Source organism: Triplophysa dalaica, chromosome 23 (assembly GCF_015846415.1).
Source record: "Triplophysa dalaica isolate WHDGS20190420 chromosome 23, ASM1584641v1, whole genome shotgun sequence".
Lineage (NCBI taxonomy): Eukaryota > Metazoa > Chordata > Actinopteri > Cypriniformes > Nemacheilidae > Triplophysa > Triplophysa dalaica.
Window position 1 is genome coordinate 14,542,089 of NC_079564.1, and position 24,544 is coordinate 14,566,632.

General features: G+C 40.3%; 1 protein-coding gene across 1 annotated transcript; it reads right to left on the bottom strand.

Annotated features, from left to right (window-relative positions):
* Positions 1–1,628: 1,628 nt before the first annotated feature.
* On the bottom strand, positions 1,629–17,030 carry galnt11 (UDP-N-acetyl-alpha-D-galactosamine:polypeptide N-acetylgalactosaminyltransferase 11 (GalNAc-T11)). Its single transcript, XM_056738542.1, has 12 exons — positions 16,880–17,030; positions 14,456–14,746; positions 13,303–13,426; positions 12,968–13,134; positions 12,581–12,706; positions 11,503–11,743; positions 10,227–10,344; positions 8,282–8,434; positions 7,454–7,669; positions 6,232–6,336; positions 5,638–5,775; positions 1,629–2,712 (listed from the first exon to the last, which is right to left on the bottom strand). Exons 2-12 carry the CDS (start codon positions 14,706–14,708, stop codon positions 2,581–2,583), a joined length of 1,773 nt encoding a protein of 590 aa, XP_056594520.1. The 5' UTR covers positions 14,709–14,746; positions 16,880–17,030; the 3' UTR covers positions 1,629–2,580.
* Between the last annotated feature and the right edge of the window lie 7,514 nt (positions 17,031–24,544).

The window sequence follows — 24,544 nt, forward strand, 5'->3', positions numbered from 1 at the left end:
AATCGGAGGCACAATCTGTCTGGTTATACAGTAAGCACTCTTCCAAATATCTTTCACTGTGTTCATAACAACAAATACATTCATACAGATTTGGAACAACTCGAAAGTGAAAATCAAAATGGAACCATTATGCACTAGAGCTTAACCTCTGTTAAATCTCAATAAGAGCTTTTGTAGACGTATGACAGAAATAAAGTGAAAGTGGTGTCTGTAATAAGTAAAGATGTTAATGCCGTTTGTATGTAATTTTGACAGATTTATGTGTTAATCTGTTATTCACAGTTGAGGTTCATCTAAGACTGTGTGACTTAAGTGAGTTAAAAGATCATTTAATGATGTATACTCAAACAGTCATTGCAGTAGGTTACTGTAAAGACCTACAGTTACTATAAGGCAATAGAGTGTTGCCAATGAATTACTGTTGAAATGGCTGGTAAGGTCTAAGATTGCAGATAAACGTTAATGTTGTTGTCAGTGCTACCATTACATCATGAATATGTTGTTACTTTTGTAAATATCAGATCACAAAGAAGCTGGCTGGTCATGGAAGGGGGACAGAGGCGCTACATTTCCGTAATCGACCAATCACTACGCACTAGTGAACTGGCCAATAGCACACCTCGCTTTTCAGAGCGATGAGCTTGGTAACATATCATGGCGTTCAGAGAGTTGGAGCAAAGAGAAGATACAAACATGTACGGTATGTGGAAGATACACACTTTGTATTACAGCTAAAGCAAACAAAAATATTGTTCTACCCGCTTAAAATGAGTATTTAATAAGTATGAGTATATAGTTGTGTATGAGTATATAGTTGTGTATTGCATGTGTTGTTTATTGCACAGTAGAACATTGCAAGTTCATGTTTACGTCATTGGTAATATGGAAGCATATGTGGTGCAAAATTCAATTTGCAATGTAATATGCAAAATGGCAATGCAGTATGTAAATTGACAATGCAATTGTGTATCTAAATATACTTTTCAAATAACGTATGTGCAACATTAGGTGCAAAATGAAAATAAAAATTAAATTATATCAATTACATTTGTAAGTTCCTACACTAGTTTTAATGTTATTTAAATTGATATTTTTAACGCTATTTAAGTTGCAAAATGAAAATGCATTCCCCGGATTGATTATATATGTTTAAGATAGTCAAGCAAAACTGTAGCAAAAAGAAAATTCTAATGTCATTTTCCCGTAATGCATTAACATTAACAGGTTGAACATTTGGGATTGCATTTTCATTTTCATATGCTTCCATATGGTAACACGTTATTTTTAAGGTACCGATGCCCTTTTAAAAGAAATCTCAGATTTCGTGCTCAATCTATTTGTACAACCAATCACAATCAAACAACAAATGGCGATGAGCACGAGATAGTGAAGCATGGCTGCATTTAGTCTTTCTGCCATTCAGTGGGCGTGACCCGCTTAACAATCCGCCTGTCAAGATGATTAGGCTGCTATGCTTTCCACAAACACAAGAAGGAAGTCAGTTCCCTCACACTCCAGCAGTGTTTAGTGAGGGTTACAACAGCCTGCACATTCATACAAATAGCTACTCAAACAGTATTTTTAGGCACATTATGTCTTTATTTTATGTCACCCACTCAAATAGTCCAAAAGGTACAATTCACTTTTATTTGGTATGGTGTGTCAATAAGTGCAATTTCATAAAAAATACAAATATTTTCAAGTCAAATTTAAATGTTTTTAAGAGAAGATATTAAGCATTTTATTCATTTTACACACTGTACTTTCAACAGTGCTACTTTCTTTCTTTTTATGTGCTAATGGAACTGCTTGCTTGTTTATTTGATACAAAAAACCTGACATGTTTCTTGATCAACTGCTTATATATTACAATAATAACTGAACTAGTAAATAATAGAGAAATACTGATTCATTCTGTGAAGTCTAACACAAAATCAAATGCAAAAGTTAATGTAACCCAACTGTTGAGTTCATCCTGATGCTGGGTTGAGAATAACCAAGAAAAGGGTTGCATGAACCAACAATAACCCAGCACAGGTTGATTTAGTTCCCAACGGCTGGTTTCATCTATTTTAAGAGTGTATATTTTACTAAACATCAACTGTGTCTATATTGGAAATAAAGGGAATTAATTTCAAGGTAAATTCGGTGACCAAAGAAAACAGGGCATTTAAAAATTCACCTGAACAAACATGCACAGGTATAATACCAGAAAATGCCCAAGTAATCAGTAAAGATTTAAGGTTAAATCTAGCACATTACAAGTTATTTTCATTTATTAATTCACACCTTACAACTGTAATACAATAAAAATAGTTTCTCTGTGCAAATCGGTTACATTTCAAAGAGAAAATTAAAATGATTCAAACTTACAAACACTATAAACACACATTTTTAAAATGCTCTAAAAATAGATGTTTCTGGGGAAAGAATAAAGGATTGTGACAGTTCACACCAAGGAAGAATCTTTCGGATAACACATGTGATCTCTTCATTCCTACGGTGATCAAGATTTGTGAGGGTCCTGCAACACCGTTCTTTCCCCAGCAAGAGGAGCTGTATTTCACACTAACAGCATCCTCAACCCTCCAGCTGCCACTGCTGGGACTGGGTCTCATCACAGATTGCCATAGCAACGTATCCTTTGACGCTGAGGGGGTCCACAACAGCCAAACACTGACCTACTGACACCTGGTAGAGCCAGTTATTTTTCTGGGAAGACAGAAGAAATTGCTTAGCAGTCAATAATGATTTTTGTTTTTTAATTTTAGACCTTCTGACTTTATATCTTTCAAATTGTACAATTTGTACAGTAAGAGCATTTACCAACAAAGTCTCAATAACCTGGGGATTGATTCACAAAACGGATGTGGCAGGATGCGACACAACAAAAGATAATAAAACGCATTAGATCCAATCATAATTTATAATTTTGAACACACTGGATGAGCCGCGACAATCCCATTAGACACTGGTCCCGTTTGGTGTACATATGGAGTAAGGGGGAAAAAAATACTTATTTTCTCTCAAATTTGAATTTAAGAAAAAACAGAGGAATATTTTGTAATTCCGAAAAAAAAATCTTAAAACCATTCTTGGATTTCTTTCTCAAGATGAAGTTAACATAAACAAAGTGATCGCTCTCGGCACAACGGAATCCATCAAACCTACAGCTGGTGGATTACATTTACATTTAGTCATTCGGCAGACGCTTTTATCCAAAGCGACTTACAGTGCACTTATTACAGGGACAATCCCCCTGGAGCAACATGGAGTAAAGTGTCTTGCTCAAGGACACACTGGTGGTGGCTGCTGGGATCGAACCAGCAACCTTTGATTTACCAGTTCAGTGGTTTAACCCAATAGGATTATTAGGTGTATTTAATACAAGGGTTCAAAGTATCAAACTACATTTACACGCGCTACTGTATTGAGTAGGTTTTTTGTGTTTCCAGCATTTGTATGTCTGTTTTTTGTTGTTTTCACCTTTTTCTTGTTTTTATATGCCTTTAGATGTTTTTCTTGTATTCAATGTGTCTCATGTACAGCTGCTTTGTAACAATGAAAATTGTAAAAAGCGCTATATAAATAAAGTTGAGTTGTGTACCTGAACATTTTTAAGTAGCTTTTAAAATCTGTGATTGTATTTTTACTAAAGAATATTTTGTGTGACGTATTCTACTTCCTTATATTTAAAATCTCGCTTGTTACTGCGTAAAAAATAATGAAAACATCGTAAGGACCGGAAATTACTCCAGTGAATGATGGGCGCAAGCAAGAATTTGCACCAATACCAGAAGAGCTATGGAGACGGAGAAGGTTCAATAGTGCACCTGTACTAAAGGTTAAACCCCATCGAACTCTGACTACTGAAGTTACCCCCTATTTAAGCAACCGTTTCAGTTTCCATAGGTTACAGGATTATGGACGCTGTGCAAACTAGCATCACATAAAAATCCTTATGTGCAAGATATGTAGAGGCAAGATCAATTAAATTTATTTAAATAATGCTCATTCCCTTGTTGCATTTGAAACTAATAAAAAGTTAGAACAAGTCAAAATGAAATTGGTGCATAATCCTATATTTTAAGTGTTTAATCCCATTTGTAGACGCACTAATGTGTCTCCACCGCATTAACACAGAGTGTATGGAACCAAACTAAACAACATCTGTTTTAATGACATATTTAAACGTGCATTATCTCTTCTGTAAGCACGGGGCAAGAAAGTCACATGAAAATATGCTTGCCATTCCATGCGTTTGAAAAGCCTCACCAGCCGTGGCATGAAAATGTATATAATGCACCTGCAGTTATTTCTAAAGTTTGTATTAAGTACACCTGCAAAGAAAGTTTAAAGAATTATGGGATCTCTGTTTATATTTATCTAAGGTAAGAAAATTCTGGGAAAACTTTTAATTTACACAACAAAGTTGAGACGTAAGAAGGGAGGTAGATAACACTATTATGGTATGGTTCAACAAAAAAAAAAAAACGCACCTGGCTGAATCTGATATGAAAAGGCTTCAAGAATCCACATTTCAATATTCTTTTTGTTTCAGCAAATTGCAGCGATCAATTTGCTTCCTTTCTATCTTTCGTCAGTCTTCAAAAAGAAATCTCAGATTTCATGCTGTACAATCATTCGCGCAACAACTTTCCCCGTTCTAAACAGAGTAAAGATAGCGATAAACGCTGCTGCATTCAGTCTTTCTGCCAAGTGACTTGCTTGACTTTCGTGTGCAGTTTCATGTGCAAGCACTGCCGCCGAACGTCAAAATAAAAGCTTTGTTCAATGAGAGGTGAAATCAGATGTCCATCAACATAAGTAGCGAATCAAATTTTCCCTCGGCAGTTTCCAGTTGGGGAGACTTAAAGAAGAGAAATCGAACAATGAGAAAGTAGTTCAATTTAGCTGTACATTGCAACACACAGCAGTGGTATATAGAAGTGCTGTTTGACCGTATTTGAAATGATACTTGCATAAATTAACGTTTTGTTAAAATGTTAATCTCATGTTTACAGTCCTTTTTTTTAAATATCTATATGATTTTTATCTGTATGAATGCATTGAACCGAATAAAATCCAGAGCTTGAGAATCGAATCGAAAACCTCTGAATCGATACCCAGCCCTAGTGTTTAACTTCATGCGTGCACTGCACAGACCGCTTATCATGTAATTGTCATACGAGAGCGATATGATGGTACACGGCTCATTATGCTTTGAAATCACCATCGCGTACTTTGTTATCATAAAGCCGATCGTTACACATAGCGTTACATTATGTGTGCTGTGTATCAGATGATTTTTTTGGTGACAGCTGAATCTCAGGGAGGAATTGACAGTCTCATATTTTACGCAATGCTTTCAGTTCTGCTCTCTGGTGCGATTTGCGCTCATACTGCCCCCTTTCCAAAGGTAGCGAGCACTCACACTAGTCAGTGGAACCAGGCTTTAGGTGTCAAACACGGCCGGGCATGATTTGATTTGGACAGGGCGTGTAGGTCCTTAAGAACAGTTTTGTGAATCCTGCCCCTGCACATGACATCATTTCCAGCATTTTATTTCTTTGATCAGCTGTCAGTTGTAGCACTAGTGTACATGAATATAAGAAGCATAACAGAACGATTTCTCACCCCCAGTGTCCACTGCTGAGATCCACCCGATCCGTGACACTTCATGAGTCGTGGTGGGTCAGAGGAACGAATCTCAGACATGTCCAAACACAACAGGCCAGCTAAAATCAACTCATGCTCCTCATCATAGGCCCACTCCTTTAAAACACAAAGACTCGCAGTGTCATCTTGTTATGTCTGATTCATATTCCAAAATCATGTCTTTGTTAACTCTTTTTTTTTTTTATCCTCATTAAATATCATTATAAAGGTCAGCGTTTTTCTTATTCCAGTACTATGTTATGAAATAAATGGTCTAGCGACATTAATTCCATAATTTGTAAGAAATGCAAATCACAAAATGGAAAGTCTTTTGGTATTTTATCATGGCACAAATCGCTGTTTTATAAAAGTGGAAAAAAGGAATAGTGAGTATTTAGTTTTGGACTTAAAGAAATGGCACATACAGGTCATACAATATATTAATGACAAAGGACCAAGCTTTCCACTAAAACCATCAGATTTGAGACACTGATGGTATGAATGAGGCTTTCATTTAGGTATAATTTAAGACAGTATGAGTGTGAAGATGAAGTCCATAAGCCATCGCTGTACCTGCTCTCGGTCCTGTGGATCACAGTCTCTCACCACAACAGCACCGCCCTTCTGAGTTGGACGCCCCTGTGCCACCAGACATTTATTAGCCAGCAGATTACGCAGCTGAGGGAAAACACAACAACACGAGAGACTTTTTTAAGTTTAGAAAAAAGATCCTGGAAATATTGTAAAGCTTTAAGAAATGTATTTCTTTGGACCCGTTTTATTCCAATTCATTTTCACCCTGAAAAACTTCGAAACTTATTTATTTCTAAATTTTTGTATTTCTTTAATGCAGTAATGTTAGAATATATGCATTTCCACATTTTTACAATTTCACATTTATTTATTTCTACTTTTCTGTGTCCATATGGTAATGCAGGGGCGTGTCTTGTTTAGACATAGCAGTCAAGAACAGAGTGTTGCTTTAGGCCACAGACAAACTCTAAGGCCATAGTTACATCTTGTGCTTTGACAAAGTGACATGCAAGAGATGAGTGGTGACCACGTGAAACAATAACATAGTATATTACAGCGTTCACTATAGTAAACTGCAGCATACTACATATTACAGTAATACCATGGTTAACTCAAGTTATACTGAAGTAACACAATGGTTAAATTGTGCTTACAATAGCTTAACTAAAGTGGCCGTTTTAATTGAAAGTTTATTTTCGTAAGGGAACACGGTAGTATCTGGGAATTTTACTACACTTTACTTTTGATAAATACTATGGTATAAGATACAGCAGGACTAGTTAGGCACCTGGTTATTATTTAAATGAACACTCTTATAAGTGTATTGCAACTCCTGTGAGTGTGGAGTCTGAGGAGGAGGGGCGGGGAAAACCCTGGCCAATATTTCGAATTTGGACTGCAATACAAAGCTCATCCGCTAGGTGTCAGTGTTACATACAGATCCTTTAAGTAAATCCATAACTCATTAAACCCTGTTCTTTTAGATACTATTATTTGGTGTACTAGTAAATAGGACATAATTACACCAAAAACATTCAATTATACAATGCTGGACAGTTATTAATTAATTATTGATTACACAGAATTAATGATGAATATTATATTTCATAAACTGTGGCCTCTGGCACCATCTTGGGGGCCAAGTTTGAGCAGCACTGCTCTACATGAGACAAACACAAAGACAATAATCCGAATAATCGAGTTGACCATAAGAGCTCTGATCGTGATGACTGGCTGCGGTAGACATGAGTAGAGGTCTTACCCGACCCCGCTGCAGGACTTTGGGTCTCTTCAAACCCTTGTTAATGAAGACGGGCTGCTGGGGCTTGTGTGGGGAGAGAACCTGCATCTCAGGATAAATATTGTCCAGATACCATTTGAAAGAGTGACACTGCAACCGCTTCCGAATGTCGACCCGCTCGCTTATGTCTCCGTAGTCACGGTTCCTCAGTTCAGGACGCAAGGCAAAGTACTGCTCCTAATGAAGACATACATAAATGACACGGTCAAGAGTCCTTCAAGATGACCGGATCTAATATGTGACCTAGTCTGTGTAAATTCAGCCTTAAGTCCCATAAGTATTAAAGTTTGATTTCAAGCTTTAGTTTCACTGTGATTTCAATCTGTCATTACTCAGTCTATATTGAAGATGACAAGATTATATTTTCACAGAATGTTCTATAAATTATGAATTAGGTTGATTTTATGAAGAAAACAGTATATCACAAAAAATACACACAAACTCAACAAGCTGCATACTTTCAGGCACAATTCATGTTTGCAACACAAAAAGTAAGTGTTATGAATCGACATCCATCATCGAAAAACATACAAAAACTGTAATCATGGGTTTTACATTTAAAAATGTTATGCATTTGGCAGACTCTTTAATCCAAAGCGACTTTCATTGCATTGTGCTATGCATTTTATTCTGACTATGTGCAATCCCCTGGGATCGTACCCACGACCTTGACATTGCTAGCGCCATGCTCGAACCACTAAGCCACTGGGTTGTAAGCATTATTTTAAGGAGACTTCATTCTAAACCTGGTGCCCCTGACCACAGTCTTCTTCTGAAATTCAACCTCACCTTGTACTCATCCATCCAGACATGGGCCAGGCGCAGGGAATTGTGGGCCATTGTATCTTGGCCGCCAGGTGAGCCGTAGGGCCGGCGCTTGCGGAAGATATGTCCCACCCTGGAGCAGGGAACGATCAGTAACTGTCCCCCACACATCCAGATCTAGAGAGAGGACAAAAAAATAAACAATGTATATGTAAGCGGATGATAATTATATTTCTTTTTTTTTTGAGAGTGAGAAAGTTGAAGCTAGTATAAGTAGAAGAAGTAGTCAAATTAATATCATTCAAGTGGGTTGTGCTACACGCTACCAAAAATGTAGAATTATTCGATTTAAACGTTTTTTTTGTTGTATGTACAGTGGTGTGAAAAGGTATTTGCATTCCTTATTTTTCGTTTTTTTTTGCATAATTGTCATGATTAAATGATCCAGATCAACAAACAAGTTTTCATTTTACACAAAGAAAACCAGAGCAAATACAGAATGCAGATTTTAACAATGGTGGTATTTATTAAGGGAAAAAACAATCTAAACATTTCTGACCATATGTGAAAATTAATTGCCCCCTAAACCTAATAACTAGTTGTGCCACCCTTGGCGACAACAAATGCAATCAAGTGTTTGCGAAAGTCTTTCCTGTGGAGTCTTTCCTGTCATCGCTGTGGAGGAATGTTGGCCCACTCTTCTTTGCAGAATTGTTTTAATTCAGCCACATTGACCGGTCCTCGAGCAAGAACAGCCTTTTTTAAGGTCATGCCACAACATTTCAATTGGATTTAAGTCGGGACTTTGACTAGACCACTCCAAAAGCTATTGCCATTCATGGGTGGAATAGCTGGTGTGTTTTGGATCATTGTCCTGCTGCATAACCCAAGTGCGTTTAAGCACTGTTCCATCATGGTTCCATCAATTATGGCCAGTCGTCCAGGTCCTGAAGCTGTAAAGCAGCCCTAGACCATCACACTACCTCCACCATGTTTGACAGCTGGTATGGTGTTCTTTTTACAAATACGGTGTTAGTTTTAAGCCAGATGTAACGGCACGCACACCTTCCAAAACATTCAACCTTTGTCTCATCAGTCCACAGAATATTTGCCCAAAAGTTTTGGGGATCGTCATGTTTTTTTTAGCAAATGTGAGACGAGCCTTTGTGTTCTTTTTGGTCAGCAGCGTTTTTTGCCTTTGAACTCTCCCATGGATGCCATTTTTGCACAGTCTCTTTCTTATTGTAGAATCATGAACACTGACCTTAACTGAAGCAAGAGAAGCCTGCAGTTCTTTAGATGTTGTTCGGGGATCTTTTATCACCTCCTGGACGAGTCGTCGTTGTGCTCTTGGAGTAATATTGGTAGGCCGGCCACTCCTGGGACGGTTTACCACTGTTCTATGCTTTCTCCATTTGTGGATAATGGCTCTCACTGTAGTTGCTGGGGTCCCAAAGCCTTAGAAATGGCTTTGTTATCCTTTCTAGACTGATACATTTCAATTACTTTGTTTCTCATCTTTTCTTGAATTTCTTTAGATCGCGGCATGATGTGTTGCTTTTTGAGATCTTTTAGACTACTTCAGTTTGTCAGACAGGTTCTACTTAAGTGATTTCTTGTTTCAACAGGTTTGGCAGTAATTAGGCTTGAGTGTGGCCTGTAAAATTTAACTCAGTTATTGAATTCATCACAATTAATTTATGATTTACCAAGGGGGGCAATTCTTTTTCACATAGGATCAAATTGTTTTTTCCCTTCATAAATCCATCATTCAAAAACTGCATTTTGTATATACTCTTCTTTTCTTCTTTTAGAAATTAACATTTTGTTTGATGATCTGAATCATTTAAGCATGATAAATATGCACAAAAAAAATCAGAAAGGGGCAAATACTTTTTCACACCACTGTATATATACTGTGTTGGGCTGTTAGTTTGGAAAACCAGTAAAGAGTCAGTATCCTACATACCCGGAAAGAGATTTCCAAGTTCTCCCCTCCCCAGATGTCCATGCCTGGATCATACTGACCCAGTTCATGAAAGTAATTCCTGTCCATGGCGAACAGCCCACCTGCCATCGTGGGAGACCTGCAGGGAAAACCCAACACAAGTAATTCTTCATGACAGTGCCACATTTCACATTGAAACCATTTTTAGACCACTGTAGTGTACTTGAGGATTATAGATAATCATAGATCGATAATCAGTAAATTGTACATTAATATAACTGTTAAATGCAAGTAGGGCATACAGGTGTTGAACAAGTTCTGCCCAGCTTTGAACATATGTCCAAGCAAATAAGTTGAGTGACTGTGCTTTATATACATGTTATTCTCTTCACGCACATACTGAGCTCATCAGTAGAGAGTAAGAGAAGACAGTCCACTAACTTTTTCCCCGCCAGCCTTTTAAAAAAAAAAGTTGCCAGCATTTTTTTACATTTTCACCCAAATTTAATGACTCACAGTAACTTTTCTGTAAAGAATATATGGATAAACAATATGTCAAATTAAAAGAACAGAGTCTCAGCTGCTTTTAAACAAAAGGAACCGTATTCTTCTATCTTCATTTGTTCGTTTTTTATCACTCTGTAGATGTGTGTAGGTTTCTTCAAAAATGTATCACTTTGATTAAACAGCTGAGATAATTAACTTTTTGTATCAAAGATTCCGCCCAGATTACACTCAGAACAATCATTAAAAAACGCTAAAACATATACGTTCTAGGTTCTGGGATTCTGTACTTTTTCCCAAAGGTGTGTAATAGCGCCACCTGCTGTATAGCAGTACAATTACTGATTTTCGTAATAACTCGTCTTTGGCGGGGAACCGTTTTTTTTTTAAATGACGAGATAACTCGTCAAGGGCGGTGAAAGAGTTAACAGTCCGTCTGAAAAGCAGACGTACTTACATGATTTGTTAAATGTGTGCATACATGTTATTATATCTGCATTGTGTGTGCAAACAGAATATTTGATGTCATTCCACAACTCTAGATCCACTCGTTTTTTTCTGAAGTCTGTACTGTTTAAGACAAGAAACTAATGTGATTTAGTTGACCAATGACATCAGCTAAGGTGCGGGTTTGTGCTTATGAAGGCTCTTAAAGAGACTCAACGCCTTGGAATCAAAGAATTGATTATTTTTGGAATTGATTACCTGCCCTGCAGTCCGCTAATAACCACACAAACACATCTAATGCTATACGGTAAAGGCAAATTTCACTGGATAAAATATTCAATGGTACCTGATAACTCCATCAGGACTGTTGAGTTCAGACATGGGCACCGGGTCCCATTTAAAGTGCAAGCCCCAGTTAAATCCCCCCCGCACGATAGGAGAAGGGCTGTAGGCCAGCGTGTCTGCGCTGATGATGTCGATGACGGGACACACCACGCTTTTTCGGTTCTCCTTGATAGGCGAGAGCAGCGGCTGTAGCCAGGCCTCATTCACCTCACAATGACTGTCCAAAAACACCAACACCTCACCTGAGGTGACACAGAGACAAAGCATTACAGATGGCTGGGATTTAATAGATGTGCTTTTTGGATCTTTTTCGTTTTAAATACAACATAAGAGAATAACTCAATAACATGACAGTGTTTGAATTATTTACTCTTGTTCAACTGAAGAAAGTATACATGCAGGATGGCATGACGGCAATTGAATTTTGAGAAAATGTCCTATTTGGCTACACATTTGCTATAAAACCACCAATCAGTGTAAAACCTGAACAAGTACTATGAGTTTGACACTTAAAGGTCATGGATAGCTGAAGCAGATATTGTGTTAGTGGTAGATAGTGTGCTAGTTTAGGTCTACAGGGTTTAAGATATAAAAAAAAATTGTTACCTAGATATCCTAACCCATCTCCACTAGTGAGGTAATTGAACAGCTAAAAGTATAAGTAAAGTAAAGGTCTTAGCTTAGTGATTGTGTAAATGTGTTCTGTGTGATTTTTAGCGTAGTTGTTGAAACACTGGCTGTTGAAACACTGGCTGTTGGGGTTTTTCTGAATTATATGTCGATGGGCGGTCGTAAGTACATATTACCAGTACCATAAAGTCAACAACTACGGTCTCTACTAAAGAGCCTGCATGGACAAAATATAACTATGGGAGTCAAATTCTTTGAACTGAAAAGAGTATATTCTTTATTAGGAATTATTATAAATATTGGTTAAAGTGTGGTTGGACACTCCTTTGCTCGAGAGGAAACATTTGCTTGTGTGTACTCTTCCCCAGCCGAGAATAATCTTTCTTCTTTGGAAAACACAGAAATCTTCTCTACTATGAAAAAATTCTTGCAGTAATGCATTGTCAGACCTTTAGCGTGAGACGCTCCGATCATCCTCCCACGGATCAGCCCCTCCCTCCTCTCATTACGAACCAGCTTTACTTTCTTCTGCAGGTTCTGTTGAATGTAAATGTCCAGATCTTCCTTCAGATTATCTGTCAAACACAATCATGCATCCATCAGACAGACAGCCGATGGCACTTGAACTTCTTGCACTTGAACTCACACAAGATTTCTTTTATTCAACATTATGCACACAGCCTTAACCCTATAAACATAAACATGAGTCCTCTGTCAGTGTGCCAAATCTCATAACTTTCTTCTGTTGGATTCTATGTGCTTCCAAAGACTCTTATGGCAGAAGAACAATAATCGCTTCACGCTTTCAGTGCTTGTAGAGAAATAAAGTGGCTTGCCCAGTTCACTGTGATCGTCCACTAGTATAATTTCGTGGAGCAGGTAGTTTGGTGTGCGATCCAGCACGCTGTGAACAGTCCTCAGGAGGGCAGAGAAGGCCTCATTGAAGAAACATATCACTATGCTGGCCGTTGGCAAGGTCATGGGATAAATCCTGTCTCTACACCTGTAAAGTACAAATGCAACACAGCATGTTTTACACAAAACCTGACGTACACCTTGAGCTCATAAATGTTACATTTTAACCCAACAACAATTTTTATGATAAACGTAACATACTGAAGTCAAACAATGATCCAACACGGCTAATGATTCCACCGGTTAGCACACATACTTGTCGTTCCTGGTGTCGGGCACGTCTCTGTGGTAGCCGAGGCGGTTACTGATGAGCACGTTGAAAGCATGTTTGTGATAGCCCATGTCTCGCACTTCTTGGTCCTGCTTGTTAAAAATCATCCCTGAAAACAAACATCAGGAGACTCAGAAAAACAGTCACTGTTAGAAGCCCAATTGGCCTTTTAAGTTGATTGTTGATGGAAAATCGAGACCAAAAGATCCGTGGATCAACAAAACAGAATCTATGTGAAGTGCATCTATAATGCCATCTTTAACGTGCATAAACAGTAGAATAGCAGCATCTACTTGTATATACAGAGCCCTCCACTATTATCGGTAAATAAGAGCAAAGAAGGCTGTAAAAATAAATCTGCATTGTTTCTCCTTTTGATAGTCTGGGAAGACCAGGCTTAAGTCTAAAGAAAACCTGTCTTAGTATGTTGTTAGCATGTCATTAGAATGTATTAACATGATTTTAACATGTTGTCATCATGATGCTAACATGATGGGCGTGGCTTCATAGCTTTATAAAGAATCCACCTGGATTGGCTTCCTGGGTTAAATGAGTCCACCCACGTGTATATGTCATTATGCTGCAAATATATCCACCTGGTTCTTTTATAATGGCAGTCTATGGGATCGGTTGATAGGAACATTGTTGCTAGGGTGTGGCTTAATTGCTTTATATTGATTGTGAGAGACTGATTGGTTGCCTGGGTAAAATGAGCCCACCCCCATGTTTCTATGAAACTGTGATGTGAAGATGTCCCACCTCGGCCCTTTATAATGGCAGTCCAAGCAATTCCCTTCCCCATTTAAAGTCTATGGGGAATGTCGGATGGCTCTTACGCCCAAGGGGTTCAACTTACAGAGCCTGCCAGCTTCCTCAAACTTGGTAACCCGCAAGTTTCTATGACATAATCGCTGTTATGAGCCGTCAAAGTTTGTTGTAATGTTAACATGTAAGTCTAACAGAACTTAGATAACAATATATTCCAGAAAGCCAAAAATTGACATGAAGTTCACAAACTGGAAGAGTTTGTTACTGCATATGAGCTGCAATCACTCCTGAACACAGTCATGATAATACCGGTGGGTCATGGTCTGTGTAAACCATCTCTACATGAAGTTGTGCATGAGTTACCAGTTACCCAGCTCTGGAGAGAAGTCTGGTTTGGCCGCCTCCGCTGCATGCTCTCTGCGAACTTGCCCTCCGTCTACGTGCTGGAGCGCCGGGCCTCGGGTAAAACGAGGCTGGAACCGATGCTGCCTCTGGACGGGCACATTTCTGAAGGACAAGTGGCTTTCCAGGCTGAGGTTAAAGTAAAGGAAGAGAAGAATCGACCAGGTCACGGAGGTGAAGAGGCAACCATAGCAAAAGTAGCGCAAAGTAACGCTGCCCATGATAATGCTAGCATCCTCGGTCGGCCATTATCAGGCCCCTGAAAGACAAAAAAAAAATCGATCGATAATATACTCTGAAATGAAGTTTAGACATCAGATAATATTTTAACCACAAGTGACCCATTTTACACCTTACAGCATTAGAACTGCAAAGATGTGTTTGATATTTTCATAATCATCATAAGAGCACCTTGGAGAACAATTACACTTTGTGACACTTTTAGACAATATTGCATTCTCTGTTATTTGACTAACTATAGTTAAATCATAACTATTTCATTAAATCAAATCAAAACACATAATACTGATCCTTCATCTTAAGAGACCAACATTTAAATGTTCTGTTTGTTTGTTTTCCAAAGCATCTATTCTGATCAATCATTAACATGCACTTTAAACTTTGAATAACAGACAGCAAAAAACCTAACAGTTAGAAAATCTCATGAGACTGCACTCATAAAATTAGCCATTAACAGACAATTGAAATGACACAGAGCATCAAGGTCTGATATCGAGTAGATCATTCTAACCTTTACATACCAGTTAACACAATTCTGAATACATGTCTCTTGTTTGAGAAAAACATCTATTTTACATGCAACATGCTTTGCTTTTAATATTCTATCATAAGATAGCAACTCATCCAGAGAAACCCCATGAACCCTTCAATCACTCATATTGAATTACAGTGAAGCTCCTCTATCCTGAATACATGATTAAGAGTCTTAAAACACACTACCTCCGCTTTCCTTTAAATGAAGATGTTACAAGAAATTACATAAACCATTGACCTTCAGATGACAAATAGCATTAGCCTTCTGCAAGCAATGTAAACAAGTGCTCACTAAAAAGAGAATGAAACAAACATGACCATGTCTACTTGTCTTCATACAGAGCAGCTATTACAAAATAATCTGCAGAAACTTGTTAATATCATTCCTACAGTGTTATAGAGATCTATATGAATGTGTATGTGTGTTCTGCCAGTGTAAGAAACACAATCATAAGTTATATTCAACATTATAATACCCAAAAACAGAGGCTATGCCATTTTCAATTTCTATTACTGCATTATTTTACATTACTGGAGAAAATTCAACATAATGTATCATTTCACTTCGGGACACATACTATTATACATATTACTCAATATGTCCACTTTTAACTCTTCTAACAGAGGTTTGTGCAATTTTGCCCCTCTTCAATATCATTACAAAGATAGTTTAATATAACTCTGCTATAAAAAGGTCATAAAGAATGACATGAGCTTGAGTACATTTTATGAAATGTAATTTTCATTTTCTGTTGAACAATTCTTTTAAGAGTTTTTATCTGATTAAGTTATTGGCTGATACTGGCGTTTATGTCGAGGTCTTCCTAACACAAAAGAAGACACTCAAATATACAGCTACAAGCAGTAACTTACATAGTCTTAAAGGGATAGTTCAGCAAACAGATCTCGACACCCATTGACTCCCATTGTAGGAAAAAATACTTCACTGGTTCTGTTGAACCAAAAGGAAGACATTTTGAATAATGTAGGACAGCAAACCCTTCTGGGGCACTTTTGACTACAATTGTATTTTTCCTACAATGGCAGTCAATGGGTGTCAATATTTATTTGGTTATAATCATTCTTCTAAATATCTTTCTCTGTGTTCATCATAACAAAGACATTTTTACACATTTGGAAGAGCTCAAATGTGAGTAAATAATGGCAGAATTTTCATTTCTGGGTGAAGTTAGCTGACTGTCTCTGTTTAAAGTGCGTTACTCGATCAGATGATCACACAACACGGATCAAAACGCAGCGAGTTAAATATTTGAACGTTTTGCGGGTACCAAGAGAATCAGATTACGTCTGATCATTTACCAGCATCCATCAGAGATCCATGGGCTGAGCCTAGTTCTGTAAACGCGTCTACGACAAAACGGCTGACCCGCATTAACGCGCAAACAATTTCTGTTTATTAACAAAGCGCCAGCTACACCGAAACATGCTGTCTCGAGAGGCATCTTATTTCAAGTATACAGCCATTAACAGCTACCGGCTAACTCGCTAGCTGTTTTAAACAAACCCTTAAAATTATTCAGTATCACAATCCAGCCGTCATCTAACTGAACGTTGTAAAGTGTTTCACGTGCAGATGTTGTGTGATGTAGAGACTCACTCGCTGATGCAGACGTGTTTCATTGCTCCATCCCTCTGCTGTGCTGCTTGCTGTCCTGCTGTCACGTGATGGTAGTGATGAAACACACCAACACTACTGTTGTGGACTGTCTAGCCAAATTTCTTCTCGTGTTTAAATCGCTTTGCAAACCAGCGAACATTGAGTTTCCGCCACCTAATGGGATGGAGTGTGAATTCCAGACGGAGGAAAATTGTATATGGTAATTGTAGTTTTCAACAGCCCAGCTAACACCACAGTCACAATATACCCTGACCCCGGTTGCACCAGCTGTGCGTAAGTTACAACTTAGCCTGGTTTTGACTTAAAAGGGCACTACGTTACAACTTAAGCACTACTAAATATTTTTAAGTTCAACAATTCAACGTAGTAGAAGAGTAATGTTATGTAGGAATTAAAATATAAATAAAATTTCGACTCACCGAACAAACGGAATTGTTTCACTCGACAACATTCTTTAATGATTTACATGCATGATAATGCTGACATTTACGGTCACTTACCTTTTAAAATACAGAACATTATGTGATGACATTTATTTATTTTTGACTGCTCTAACAAGGACCGTCCTAGTGCGCCTCCGTGTGTGTTTATCTGCTTGTGTTGTCCACAACTGTCACGGTTCATGGATTCATTGACTCTCCCTCGCTATGTGGATGCACGTGGGTTGAATGGGTGCGGCTCATCAGCACTGCTCGGGTTCTGCTGATGAGCTGATCAGCGCCAGCTGTTTTGGATTAGGAAGTCCTATATATTGTTTGTCACTCCGTCTTGTCTTTGTCAGATGGTTGTGGAGGTTCTCGGGTCGGCACTCTCCGTCTATTCTCCTCGCTCCAGTGCCTGGTGTCTGTTTGGACTTCTGCCTTGTTCGGAGGATCATGTTCTAGTTTCCTGCAAGCTGTCTGCCCCATGAGTCCTGCGTTGCCGAGCTGAACTATTGACTCTGTCTACAGTCTTTGGACCTACACTACCTCTGGTCCATTGGTGTTAATAAACACTAGTTCACTTGCTATTGAATCTTTGACTGTTCTTTCGAGCCATGACAGAACCATCTGACCACACCATGGGTTCAGCGAGTGCAGCCAGTTTCGAACAGATGTTCTCCGGTAACCACGCCCGCTTGAATCGTCGGGATGAACAGATTGGAGCCTCGGGTCGGGCGACACAGGCTCTGGTAACACAGGTGACCGAACTCACCTCTCAATTACAACATCTGAGAGGTCCCACTGCGCCAGCACCGCCCCTGCCTGTTTCCCCGGAGAATCTCAACCTTAACCGGCCGGAGCCGTGCATCCCCACGCCTGAGAGGTATTCAGGTGAACCAAATTTATGCAGAGCCTTTTTAACCAAGTGTTCGATTTACCTCTCTCTTCAGCCCATGATATTTTTTTTTCCGAGGAGAGTAAGGTGGCACTAGTTATGACGCTGCTGTCTGGACGAGCGGCTCTGTGGGGAACAGAGGTGTGGCAGAATCAACACGACTGCTGCTCCTCGTTCCAAGCACTCAAGCAGGAGATGGAGCGCGTGTTTGACCGCAGAGTCGCCGGACGCGAGGCAGCTCGCCAACTGGCCGATCTCCGACAGAACAACAACTCTGTTTCCGACTATTCCATTGAGTTTCGGACGTTGGCCGCCGAGTGCAAATGGAACGAGGAGGCGCAGTGGGACATGTTCCTGCATGGGTTGGCTGACCGTGTTCAAAAGGAGATTTACACGTTGGAGCTACCCAAGATGCTTGATGGACTGGTCGAACTTGCGCTACGAGTCGATGCACGTCTACAACAGAGAGAGACTCTACCATACCAGGCTCCTGTGGGTGAGTTTGCGGAGTTCTCCGGTTACAGGAGAGTGAACACGGTCAGTCCCTCTAACAATCCTGAACCCATGCAGGTGGGTTGAGCTCGGCTCTCCCGGGTGGAAAGAGAACATCGCCTCTCGAGGGGTCTGTGTCTCTACTGTGGAGCGGCCGGCCATTTCATTTCTACCTGTCCTTTAAAAGACCAAGCCCGGCGGTAGGAGGGAGAATACTGTCGGGCGGGCTATCCTTGACCAGACCCTCGAACACCACCCTCCTCCCGGTGAGACTCCAGTGGGCAGGCAGTTCTTTTAACGGCCAGGCGCTGGTGGATTCGGGAGCGGAGGGTAACTTGATGGACTTTTCTTTGGCTCATAAACTTCACCTTCCTATCACAGCTCTGGAACACCCCATCACCATCCACGCACTAAATGGACAAGAACTCCTGGGCATTACTCACACCACTGGGCTCATTACCTCCGGTAACCATACTGAGAGGACCTCACTCTACCTTACCCAGTCACCTCACGCCCCCATTGTCCTGGGTCATCCGTGGTTGGCTAAACACGGACCCAGGATAGAGTGGGGTCAGAACTCTGTGTCCAGTTGGAGTAATCAATGTTATGCCTCATGTCTTTCGTCTGCTGTTCTGTGTTGCAGGAAGAGCCAGTGAATCTGTCCAACGTGCCACCGGAGTATCTCGACCTGAAGGAAGTGTTCAGTAAGTCCCGGGCTGCTTCTCTTCCTCCGCATCGTCCCTATGTCTGTGCTATAGATTTACTGCCAGGTACGTCTTCGCCTAAGGGCAAGTTATATTCACTTTCTGTTCCAGAAAGGGAGGCTATGGAGAAATATATTTCTGATTCTCTAGCAACGGAGTTCATCCGCCCTTCCTCTTCTCCAGCGGGGGCGGGATTCTTTTTTGTGGGTAAGAAGGATGGTTCTCTGCGACCTTGTATTGATCACCGGGGGTTGAACAGCATCAGGGTCAAGAATACTTATCCTTTGCCGTTGATGTCTTCAGCTTTCGAGAGGTTGCAGGGAGCATCAATTTTCACAAAATTGGATTTACGTAATGCATATCATTTGGTTCGCATCCGGAAGGGGGATGAATGGAAGACCGCGTTCAACACCCCCAGGGGACACTTTGAATATTTGGTTATGGCGTTTGGGCTTTCCAACTCCCCAGCGGTCTTCCAGGCACTCGTCATTGATGTGTTGAGAGTGATGGTAGATCAGTTCATATGTTTACCTGGATGACATGTTTTTTTTTTTCTTTGTCTCTCCAGGAGCACGTTCAGCACGTCAGGCGAGTGCTTCAGAGGTTGCTAGAGAATGGGCTTTTTGTCAAGGCGGAGAAATGCGCTTTTCATGCACAGTCTGTTCCTTTCCTAGGGTACATTTCGTCTGAGGGAATACGGATGGACCCTGAGAAGGTTAAGGCTGTGGTGGCGTGGCCAAGCCCAGATTCCCTTAAGGCTCTACAGAGGTTTCTGGGATTCGGCAACTTTTACCGGCGTTTTATTCTCAACTTCAGCCAACTAGTCACGCCTCTGACTGCCTTGACCTCCCCCAGAACGACGTTCAGGTGGTCAAACACAGCTGAGGCTGTGTTTGCTAAACTGAAAGGCCGTTTCGTTTCAGCCCCAATCCTTATAGCCCCTGATCCATTACGTCAGTTCGTGGTGGAGGTCGATGCGTCAGAGGTGGGGGTAGGAGCAGTGCTGTCCCAGCGTTCTCCCACAGACGATAAGATGTATCCCTGCGCATTTTGTCCCGTCGTTTATCGCCTGCCGAATGTAACTACGACATTGGTAACAGAGTTGTTGGCAGTCAAGTTAGCGTTGGAGGAGTGGCGTCACTGGTTATAGGGGTTGGGGGTACCTTTTATTGTCTGGACTGATCACAAGAATCTAGAATATATCAGAACCGCTAAAAGATTGAACTCCAGTCAGGCTCGGTGGGCACTTTTTTTTTCGGTCGTTTTGATTTTTCTCTCTCGTACCGCCCGGATTCTAAAAACATCAAACCCGACTCTTTATCGCGTATTTTGACCGTTCCGAACGCCCGTCTACTCCCGAGTGCATTTTACCCGAGACCCTAATTGTCTCCACACTCACATGGGAGGTCGAATCGAAGGTCAAGATGGCCTTAGAAGGGGTAACGCCTCCGCCCGGGGGCCCATCGACTCGCTTATTTGTGCAGGAGAGATTATGGTCAGACGTCATTCAGTGGGGGCATTGTTCCAACGTGGCTTGTCATCCAGGAGTTAATCGCACTAGTTTTTTGGTCAAGCAACGATTCTGGTGGCCACGTATGGCTCGTGACATTCAGTTTTGTTTTGGCTTGCTCTGTTTGTGCCATTGGTAAGACTTCCAATCGACCCCCAGATGGGTTACTTCAACCGCTGTCTGTCCCTTCGAGACCCTGGTCCCACATAGCGCTAGATTTTATCACTGCCCTCCCAGGGCAGTACGGTCGTTTTGAACTTGGTGGACCGGTTCTCGAAGGCGGCTCATTTTATTCCCTTGCCCAAATTACCCTCAGCCACGGAGACAGCGTTGACCGTTGTAAACCATGTCTTTTGCTTACATGGCCTCCCGATGGACGTGGTCTCTGACAGAGGACCCCAGTTTGTCCAAATTTTGGCGAGTTTTGTAAATTACTGGGAGCGACTGTCAGTCTGTCCTCAGGGTTTCACCCCCAGAGTAATGGCCAAACTGAGAGAGCCAACCAAGATTTGGAGAGGGTGTGCGACGTTTGGTCTCCAGGAATCCTTCCTTGTGGAGTACGCTCGCAATACATTACCAGTGTTGTCCACGGGCCTTTCTCCGTTTGAATGTAGTTTAGGTTACCAGCCACCAATTTTTCCTAGTCTGGAATCCAAAGTCGCGGTCCCCTCCGCCCACGCCGTTGTCCAGAGGTGTCACCGCACATGGACCAGAGCCCGTGAGACTCTACTCTGGGTGGGGGCGCGCACCAAGGCTAAAGCCTCCTGCATACGTCGCTGGTAAAAAGGTGTGGCTTTCAACCAAGAACATTCCTCTCCGCTCAGTTTCTAATAAACTTGCTCCCAAATTCGTTTACCTAGGGGACGCGGATTCCAGTACCTGGTGGACTGGGAAGGTTACGGTCCGGAGGAGAGGAGTTGGGTTCCTGCTAGGGACATCCTGGATAACTCCCTTATCGATGATTACAATCGACAGGTAATGGTGTCAGGGAACGCCAGGTGTCGTTCCTAGGAGGGAGGGGTACAGTCACGGTTCATGGATTCATTGACTCTCCCTCGCTATGTGGATGCACGTGGGTTGAATGGGTGCAGCTCATCAGCATTGCTCGGGTTCTGCTGATGAGCTGATCAGCGCCAGCTGTTTTGGATTAGGAAGTCCTATATATTGTTTGTCACTCCGTCTTGTCTTTGTCAGATGGTTGTGGAGGTTCTCGGGTCGGCACTCCGTCTATTCTCCTCTCTCCAGTTCCTGGTGTCTGTTTGGACTTCTGCCTTGTTCGGAGGATCGTGTTCTGGTTTCCTGCAAGCTGTCTGCCCCATGAGTCCTGCGTTGCCGAGCTGAACTATTGACTGTCTACAGTCTTTGGACCTACACTACCTCTGTTCCATTGGTGCTACTAAACACTCGTTCACTTGCTATTGAATCTTTGACTGTTCTTTCGAGCCATGACAACAACAAAATGAAATTGGTTAGGGTTGGTAGAAAAATGATATCGCCCACATTGCATGTATTTATTATTGCATTAAGTAGGCTAATTGTTTAGTAATCTAATTTTAATGTTATTCATGAAAGGAAGTATTATAAGGTTTTTTTACCGTTTTTATGTGAGGTAAAATAAGTTTAAATCAAGAATGTTTTGAAATTTGAAAGTAAGACTTTTTGAAGTTAATTCCACTATTGCACACACATACAATATACAAAGTATTTAGTTTAATTACATCAGAAGTCATTCAATTACAGAATAAAATAGAATAATCACTTACTTTATAAGGGAAACGTGATTAAATTACAGCAACCAATAATTTAGTTACTAGTTACACCCAACACTGTCGAAAATCACTAAAATATGTGTTATCTCCCACATCTGTAAAGTATAAAGTAAAGAAAGAATATTAATAAACCGCTAAAGTAATAGACTATATCATGCAGAGAGGCAAAACGATATCACCGTTAATGTGAAAAAATTGATGAAATGAATAGAAACAGTTTTAATTGTTGTATCTTTTTAAACTCCAGCTGTGAAAAGTCGGATTAATAGCATTCGTTTTGACAATATAGCAGATTTTACATGAAAACATAATAAATAGGAATGACCAGATTCATTAATCAAATGACCAGTGTGGAGTTATCTGAAGACCAGTATACCTCGTGCTACAACGTTCTCAATGGGATTTATGCTTCCTTCACTTTCTCTCGGAATTATTATTGTAATAATAATTATCAGAAATATGTAAAAATTACAGATGAACACCCTCTGATGTCACGTTTCCCACTGTGAAACTAGGAATACCTTCATGATGTATTGTGTATACATGTATTATTCATTTTAAATTAATTTTAGTTCACTCATTCATTTACACTTGCACCATCTTCTGTGAAACAAAATTCGATTTTTGAAGAAGTCTCATCTGTTTTGTTTCTGTAGCACATTCTGTTTTGGTCGATTTCCTCCAAAATGTCCATGAACTGACTTCTTTACACTGTTAAACGTGCTGGCTTTTTGTGCTTGACATAGTCAACTTATCAAAGTAAGAGTTTGACGTGTTATGAATCCTTTTGTGTTCTGTTCTTTTTGGTTTGGTTTTGTTTTACTTGTCGGAGTTAGTTGACGTCATTCGTGAGAGTGGTTTCACCTGCGATGAGGCTGATGCCGGAGTTTCTTTAGCAGCCTTCAATCATTGCTCCAGGCTTCCTGCGCTCTCTGGCCTTTGTTTCCTTTTCGTTTAATCTTTTGTTATTTATTGTTTATTCCTATGTTAATAAATCCATTACTTTTTGATTATTATCTGGCACGTGGCTTCCTGCTTTGTCACGGCTTGGAGCCGGCTATAACAGACGTATGACGTAGTATTTCTGTGCTTGTTCCACAGCTTTCGTATAAGTTTCGGAAAGTTTTTTTCGAACATGACATTCCCTTACGTAACAACTTTTCTAAGTCCCTTATTTGACAATTATTCCGGAAATGTCGGTTTTCATTTCGGTGAGGAATGTTATAGAAGTGGATATAACGATGGATTTGGAGATCGGTTGAAACTGAAAAGATTCCGGTCATGAACCGCACGCGGTAAATCAGCCTGGGTCATATGTCTGTGTTTTGTTGCCAATCGGCGCTTAGGTGTTTAACAAAACGAACGTATAGTGAATCAACAGTTATACAGGGATAGTGTGATGATGTATTGTTTGCTCGTGCTTTAGTTGCGCACTGTAATAATATAATTTACGATGTAGTTCATTCATTTCTCCCCAACCGTGGTGGCTAGTTTAAAAAAAAAAATCCTAACAAAATGCGTACCACCAATTTCTTTTCATTTCATGTCATAATTCAATTTTCTGAAAACTCCACTTATTCAAACATAATGGTTTATGAAGTTGAAAATGTATGCATCGTCTTTGGTGGATCGTTGTCCTAACTAACATATCCTTTAAAATCACCCAGATAGTTGGGTGGTTATTTTTGTTGGGGCATGGACTCATTTAGACCTAACTGAGAGTGGAGTGGCGATTTCAGGACATGACATCGTTATTGTTTGGTTGCTTTGCCTTATAATACACTGTTGGTCATTTGCTTTAAAACCAAATATTTTTTAAAAGAACAATCAAAGTGTAAAGTGTCTGAGGAGA